We start from the raw sequence: 7,508 nt of genomic DNA, 5'->3' as shown, positions 1-7,508 counted from the left end.
ACTGGTAACTCAACTCCCTTCTTCCAACAAAGAGTGGAAGGGGAAGTGGTTCTGGGCCTTGGGGGAATGGGAAACCCCGACCTCTGAATTGGATTGGCTACGGACTCGAGTCCCTACCAAGTTCGCCAATCCAGGTCACTGGACACTTCTTTTAATCGTATTGCGTATTCGGTCCTTTCTTGTACCCAATCTCACTATTCGCTTTTGTTTGCAGTCCAACCGAAGGGGGCCCCCGACCTCTCCGCCTTCTACAAGCATTAGGTCGACCGGGTCCGAGTAATCCCTGTAGACCGACGCGCTTGGTTCGGGCTTATTAACCCGGAGAGCCTGGTGTTATCCGGCTTCTGCAGAGTTCGGCCCACTCTCTTTGCCTTGGGTAAGTGGGGTTAGAGCCTTTGGAGATTAGTTTGCTGACCTTCATTGATTCCGTGGATCACACTGGGCTGATTCCTCTTTTTTCTTTTTATAGGGATGGAGGCAGGTGGTTTAAAGAAGAGAAGGGCCCTGCACCCTCCGATGGATGTCCTCCTCTCCTCCGAACCAAGGACGAAGGTGATGCCGAGAAAGAGGAAGGCCTCTGAGGTCGAGGCCGAAGCTACCCCAGCTGTGAGACTAGCTGGAGTTGGGCCTATTGTAGCCGCCTCTGAGGTTGTTGCCAGCATTGCTTCGACCCCTGCCCCTGAGGTTCCAGTTACTGAGGCTCCTGTCAGAATCGAGCCTATCACCATCTCGTCACCTTCAGCGGGGGAACAAGTCTCCAAAGCTTCCCCTTTGGCGGTTGCGGGTCCTTCTGGGGTGGGGGGAGAAATGATAGGGGAGACTCCTGACATTGCTGTTTCTGCATGATCTGTAGTCCCCCTACTGCCTAGGCCGAGCCCCTGGTTGGTCAAGGTGACATCCTCGTCGGGTATGTGAACATTCCTGACGTGACTGCCCAAGCTTCAACGGCCAGCGGGGTTGGAGGAGCTTCCACTCCCTCTCCAGGGGGAGGAGCTTCCGCACCCTCTCTAGGGGTTTTGCCTCCTAGTTTTCACATGGCCTAGCTGAACTCTTGGGCAGTTAAGCATGCGCCAAAGACACGGATAGCTGACACGATCTCCCGCCACCACGTCAGCTTCATGAACGACTATGCGGCTATATGTTACCAGTCGCTGCCAATGATGATGGAGGTGAAGGAGAGGCTGAAGGAGATGGAGCGGCTTGAAGCAGAACAGGCCAAGTTTGTGGTCGAGAAGGCAGAGCAAGACGCACTGCGGGTCGAGCTCGAGAAGCAGCTGAAAGCTTCAGTCAAGGAACAGGAGGAGCTGAAGAAGGCTGCTGCTGGGGGGCGAGCAAGAGAACTCGCGCTTCAGGGTGAGATCAACCAACTCCAAGCTCGCTTGGATGTGGTTGAACCCAAAGTCTGGCATTTACATCAGGCTAACGAAGACCTGGAGTTTAGGGCCACAGAAGCCGAGTCGGGGCTCAAGGCGGCGAAAGAGAAGTTCGAGGTAAAGCGGTAGATGGTGGCGAACCAATTAGTTCAACAACGGAGGGTCCTTGAGTCTGCTGCATCTGCGGAGAAGGCTTTCTTACGGGCAGAGCTTGAGGCTCAAGCGGTCTTATAGGTGTCCACGATAGTGGACGAATACAAGGATTTCGTTGAAAGGGCCAAGGAGCTGGATAAATTGTATTACTTCGGCTATGACACTGGCTTTGACGCTTGCCTGGTCAAGGTTAGAAGGCTTTATCCAACTCTCAACTGCGACGCCCTCATGGCAGAGACCACTGATGACGCCGAGCCTGTCGTGGCAGGCGAGCCTGAGAATGCCCCTCCTGTTATGGAAATTGCCTAAGGTGCTCCTGTCGCCGAAGCCACCGTCGATGCTCAGCCCCCTAGCTTTGTAGCTGGTCCCTCTACTCAGAGGGAATAACAAGTTTTCATTTGTTTTTTTTTTTTTTGCAATGTAAATAGATCTCTTTTATATCAATGACGATTGTTGGCATACGGCTTGTTCGCATGTGTTGATTATTGTGATAATTCTTAGGTGTCTAATGTTTTAAGGACCGACCCCTTGAGGGGCCAACCCCCCCACGAATGGCGTGCTCAGTTGCTTTTGTAACGAGCCAACCCTCTTCTCAGGAGATCGGATCATCTTTGGGCTTTCTCCCTCTGTGTGAGGGGATCCCTATGTAGATTTTCGTGGGTTTAATGTCCATACACTTTCTTGAAGGGATCGGTCCGTTAAGTTAGCCTTTGTTTATGAGAGGTAACTTCTTCCGCTTGTAAATAATCTGAGATAATTTGTGCAAGTAGACGATGTAAGAAGGAAACTTTTATTAGAAGCCTTAAGAGGCTAGTAGCTTCAAGCAGTACATTTATTGAGGGCCTTCAGCGGCTCGTAGATTTTTATGGATAGTAGATTTTCAAGTGCTCGACATTCCAAGGATGGAGGAGCTGACATCCCTCGAGGTCTTCTAAGTGATACGAGCCTGGCTGGGTCGTTTTGACCACACGGTAAGGCCCCTCCCAGTTGGGCCCGAGTGTCCTAGCCCCTAGTTTGGCCGTATTTTGGAAGACGCGTCGTAGGACCAAGTCCCCTAGCTGGAACCGCCTTGTCCTGACCCTTGAGTTGTAGAATCGTGCCACTTGGTGATGCCTAGTAGCGACTCGAAGCCGGGCAATATCTCTTGCCTCTTCGAGCAAGTTGAGGCTTGCTGTGATGTGCTCTGCATTCTGATCTTCCTGGTAGTTTTTGACCCGAGCTATCGGGAGGCCGATTTCGACTGGGACTACCGCCTCCGAGCCGTAGGAAAACAAAAAGGGGGTCTCCCCAGGAGATGACTGGGCTGTGGTCCGATATGCCCATAGGATAAATGGAAGCTCCTCTGCCCAGTTGCCCTTTGCTTTTTCCAACTTCATTTTCAGATGGTGCTTAATGACCTTGTTTACAACTTCCACCTGCCCATTAGATTGCGGATGCCGAGGTGAAGAATAAGCGTTCGAGATGCCGAGCCCCCTGCACATGCCTCTGAATTTATCATTGTCGAACTTCTTGGCGTTGTCAGAAGCGATGGTGCATGGAATCCCAAATCGACAAATGATATTCTTCCAGACAAAGTCGATCACCTTCTGTTTGGTTAGCTTAGCCACTGGCTCGGCCTCGGCCCATTTAGTGAAGTAATCAACTGCGATAATAGCAAATTTCACCTGTCCTTTCCCCATAAGCAGAGGTCCAATGATGTCGATTCCCCACTGAGTGAATGGCCATGGCCCACTCATAGGGGTCATTTCTTCCGCGGGTTGCCTCGGTATTGCTGCAAACCTCTGACATTTGTCGCACCTTCGGACATGATCTTTCGAGTCCTCTCGGATGGTCGGCCAGAAATACCCCTTCGGCGGAGTATCTTCAGAGCTAGAGCTCGGTCACCTGAGTGATTACCGCAGATGCCCTCGTAGATTTCTCGTATCACATAATCCGCTTCTTCGGGTCAAAGCATCTGAGATATGGTTGTGAGTACCCCTTCTTGTATAAGATCCCATCCATGATAATATATCGGGCTGCTCTGATCTTCAAGCGTCGAGCCTCCAGCTTGTCCTGGGGAACCTTACTAGATATAAGGTAGTCGTAGATTGGGTCCATCCAACTTGGTGTAGTCTCGACCAGGTTAACCATTTCTTGTCCCTTTTGGTCGATGCTCAGGTTCTCCATGAATTCCAAGGGAATGATCCGAGGGATCTTTCCCTCCGTGGCCGAGGCTAACCTTGCAAGGGCATCAGCCCAAGAGTTCTCTGCCTTTGGAATCTGGTTAATGGTGCAACTCCAGAATCTCTCGATCAATTTTCGGGCCTCGGCCAGATAAGCTACCATCCTGGTTTCGTTGGCTTCATACTCTGTGGAGATATGGTTCATCACAAGTTGGGAATCACATCGTACTTCAAGGGACTGACCCCCCAGACTTGTTGCCAGTCTTAGTCCTGCCAACAAGGCTTCATATTCGGCTTCGTTATTGGAAGCTCTGAAACTGAGCCTGATGGCATACTGAATAGCTGTAGAGTCGGGCGTGACCAAGACGATTCCTACCCCAGCTCGCTTGAAGTTGGAAGACCCGTCGACATAAAGGACCCACCTCTGCTCCGACTCTAGATCCTTGGCGAGCGATGGGACTAGCGGTGTTGTTAGGGCTGCTTCTGCTGTGTTATCATCGTTCGGGATAGTGAATTTGGTTATGAAGTTAGCCACCGCCTGGCCCTTAATCGCAATTCTCGGATAGTATTGGATGTCAAAATCCCCAAGTTCTAATGCCCATTTAGTCAGCTGTCCGAAGACATCAGGTTTCTGAAGGACCTGCCTGAGGGGAGAGTCAGTTAGGAAAATGATGGTATGTGCTTAGAAGTATGGACAAAGCCTTCGAGCCAAAAAAACTAAGCTGAGCGCTAACTTTTCGATGCTCGGGTATCTGGTCTCTGTGGGTACCATTGCTTTGCTCATGTAGTAGACAAGATACTGTTTATTTCCTACCTCCCTGATGAGTGCCGAGCTGATGGCCGAAGCTGAGACAGCCAGGTACAATAGTAGGGGCTCACCTTCTTCTGATTTTGATAGCAAGGGAGGTGAACCCAGGTATTGCTTCAGCTCCTGGAATGCTTGCTCGCACTTAGAGGTCCACTTAGCCTTCTTATGACCTTTCAGTTGCTGGAAGAAGGGGAGGCACCTGTCGGTAACTTTGGAGATAAACCGTCCGAGCGCCGCCACTCGGCCAGTTAGGCATTGGATTTCCTTTGTTGTTCATGGGGAGCTTATGTCAAGCAACGCTTTTATCTTCTCAGGATTCACCTCGATGCCTCTCTAGTTGACTTAAAAATCGAGGAACTTGCTTGAACCGACTCTAAAGACACATCTGGCCGGGTTCAGCTTCATTCGATACTCCCGGAGGATTGAAAACATCACTGCAAGATCTGCGAGGTGGTCGGATGCTCTGACGCTCTTGACGAGCATGTCATCGACATAAACTTCCATTGTTTGTGCGATCTGCTTAGCAAACATTTGATTTACCAACCTCTAGTATGTTGCCCCAGTGTTCTTCAGGCCAAAAGGCATGACTCGGTAACAGTAGAGCCCCTTGTCGGTGACAAAGGTAGTCTTGTGCCTGTCTGGGCGATACATCGGGATCTGATTGTACCTAGAGTAGGCATCCAGGAAGGAGAGACGTTCATGACCAACCGTGCTGTCGACTAGTTGATCGATTCGAAGTAATGGGAAACTATCCTTCGGACATGACTTGTTCAGATCTGATTAGTCGACACAGACTCGCCATTTCCCGCTTGCTTTCTTCACTAGGACCATGTTGGCGATCCAGTCTGGATAATGGATTTCTTCAATGAAATCGACGCTGAGGAGCTTAGAAACTTCATCGGCTATTGCTGCATACCTCTCAGCATCGAATGCTCTTCTTTTTTGCTTCACTGGTTTATGATCCGGATCCACATTCAGCCTGTGGACCATAACATTGGGAGAGATTCCTGGCATATCTTCGTGTGACCACGCGAATACATCTCTGTGCTGTCGTAGGAAAGTTAGCATTTGAGATCTCTGCTCGGAATTCAACGATGTCCCGAGTTGAACAATTTTACTTGGGTCGGTTTCTTCGAGCTGGATGATCTCCAAGTCCTTGGGGGGATCTTTCGTGATGTCGAGGATATTGACGGTGAGGGCCTGTTTCACTGATCCTTTCCTCACAGCTATTGCACAGCATCTCCGAGCTTCACGCTGGTCTCCTAGGAGGTATCCGATCCCACCTTTTGCGGGGAACTTCATTATTAAGTGGTATGTGGACACAACTGCCCTCATTGCATTAAGGGAGGGTCGTCCCAGAATGACATTATGCACCGATGGCATATTGACGACCAGAAAGTCTACTAGAAGCGTGACCTGGTGCTTTCCTTCTCCCGTTATTACTGGGAGGGAGATGGCTCCCTCGGAGATTACCTTAACCCCGGCAAAGCCGTGTAGAGGAGTCTTCACGGGTCGGAGGTGCGACCTATCGATACCCATTCTCTCGAATGCCTCGGAGTAAATGATATCAGCTGAGCTCCCTGTGTCAACCAGGATGCGGAAGACTTTGCAGTTAGCTATGGTCATAGCCATCATGAGGGCATCATCGTGTGGATGCTGGATTTCACGCGCATCATCCTCTATGAAAGTCAAGCTGCAGGGGTTGACACGGAGCTCTTTCTTTAGCCTTTCAGCCAAATTGACATAGTGCTCGGGGTCTGAACTCCAAGAGTGGGCTTTATGAGCCCTGTGCGAATTGCCTACCCCAGATGAGCCCCCATAAATAGTTCGAATTTCCGCTGGCTCTTCCACTATTTTGCTCAGCCGTTCTTCTTTCTGAGCTGACCTCTCCTCCTTGGTGTACCGGCGCAGATGACCCTTGCGGATAAGGGTCTTGATCTCGTCCTTGAGATCCACACAGTCGTTAGTGTCGTGGCCGTGGTCGCGATGGAATCTGTAGTACTTGCGCCTGTCTCGGTTCTCCGCGTCGGTCTTCATGTAGACAGGCCAATTCAGGAGTCTCTGGCCTCTAATATCTAACAGAATCTGCTCCGTAGAAGTGTTGAGAGGAGTGTAAGAATGGAATTTGCCCTCGGGCCTCCGGCTCCGCCGGCGATCACAAGGGGCTTGGTCATCAGGGTTTTTGTTAGATGACTGAGGCTCTTTGTTCCTTGATCTTTTTTCCTTTGACGATACTTCGGTTGCTTGAATGTTCCTACGGGAGTTGGAGAATTCCTCTGCATTGGTGTACTTCTGAGCCCTGTTGAAATGCTCTGCCAAGGTAGTCGGTGCATTCTTCCCGATTGAGAAAGTGAACCTTCCTTTGAGTCTGCTAAACATGGCTGAGAGCGTCATTTTGTCATCGTAATCTTCCACTAATAACGCCGCCTCGTTGAAGCGGGCAATGTAATCCTTCAGCGGCTCTTTTTTCCTTTGCTTGAGGGTGAACAGATGCATAGTCAACTTCCGACTCTTCTTTCCAGAGACGAACTAGGTAAGGAACAATCTGCTGAGCTCTGAGAAGGAGCTGATCGATTTCGGTTTAAGTTGTCAGTACCAATTTTGAGCTGACCCGGAGAGAGTTATTGAGAATGCTCGGCACATCACGGCATCCGTGGCTGACTGGATTTGCATCCACGAACGATATGACTCGATATGTTTCGAGGGGTCTCCGGATCCGGAGAATTGGATGACAGGAGGCATCCTGAACCTTGATGGCATCACCTCGTCCATGATTTTTAAGGTGAAGGGAGGCTCGGTCTATTTCATCATTGTCTGTACTGTAGCTGGGAAGGACGTTGATTGTTGTTTCTTCTAGAACGCCTTAAACTGGTATCGAAGTTCCTTGAACTGTGCTTCCAGAGGATTCTAATTCTCAGCCACTGTCTCTCGGAGGGCATCCGCTACCTCGGATGTTCTTCCCCGCCTGCTTCTCTCCAGCCGATGGCGGAGATCAGTGGGGGCCAGAGCCTA

At 50.4% G+C, this 7,508-nt stretch overlaps 2 protein-coding genes across 2 annotated transcripts; both read right to left on the bottom strand.

The window, feature by feature from the left end:
* Positions 1 to 3,449: 3,449 nt before the first annotated feature.
* Positions 3,450 to 5,000, bottom strand: LOC131244211 (uncharacterized). Its single transcript, XM_058243855.1, has 3 exons — positions 4,869 to 5,000; positions 4,423 to 4,760; positions 3,450 to 4,332 (listed from the first exon to the last, which is right to left on the bottom strand). The coding sequence occupies exons 1-3, from the start codon at positions 4,998 to 5,000 to the stop codon at positions 3,450 to 3,452; spliced, it is 1,353 nt and encodes a 450-aa protein (XP_058099838.1).
* Positions 5,001 to 5,276: 276 nt separating this feature from the next.
* LOC131244210 (uncharacterized) lies at positions 5,277 to 6,992 on the bottom strand. Its single transcript, XM_058243854.1, has one exon. The coding sequence runs from the start codon at positions 6,990 to 6,992 to the stop codon at positions 5,277 to 5,279; it is 1,716 nt and encodes a 571-aa protein (XP_058099837.1).
* Positions 6,993 to 7,508: the final 516 nt, after the last annotated feature.

The sequence above is a fragment of the Magnolia sinica genome, chromosome 4 (genome assembly GCF_029962835.1).
Source record: "Magnolia sinica isolate HGM2019 chromosome 4, MsV1, whole genome shotgun sequence".
NCBI lineage: Eukaryota > Viridiplantae > Streptophyta > Magnoliopsida > Magnoliales > Magnoliaceae > Magnolia > Magnolia sinica.
This window is presented reverse-complemented; position numbering and strand designations above follow the sequence as displayed.

Bases quoted from the DNA above. Each gene is read 5' to 3' on its own strand.
- LOC131244211 (XM_058243855.1), bottom strand. From the start codon at position 5,000: ATGGAAGTTTATGTCGATGACATGCTCGTCAAGAGCGTCAGAGCATCC. The intron at 4,761-4,868 runs GTCGGTTCAAGC...TGAACAACAAAG, and splicing joins CGGCCAGATGTGTCTTTAGA to GAAATCCAATGCCTAACTGG. The intron at 4,333-4,422 runs GTTAGCGCTCAG...CTCTCCCCTCAG, and splicing joins AGATACCCGAGCATCGAAAA to GCAGGTCCTTCAGAAACCTG.
- LOC131244210 (XM_058243854.1), bottom strand. From the start codon at position 6,992: ATGCATCTGTTCACCCTCAAGCAAAGGAAAAAAGAGCCGCTGAAGGAT.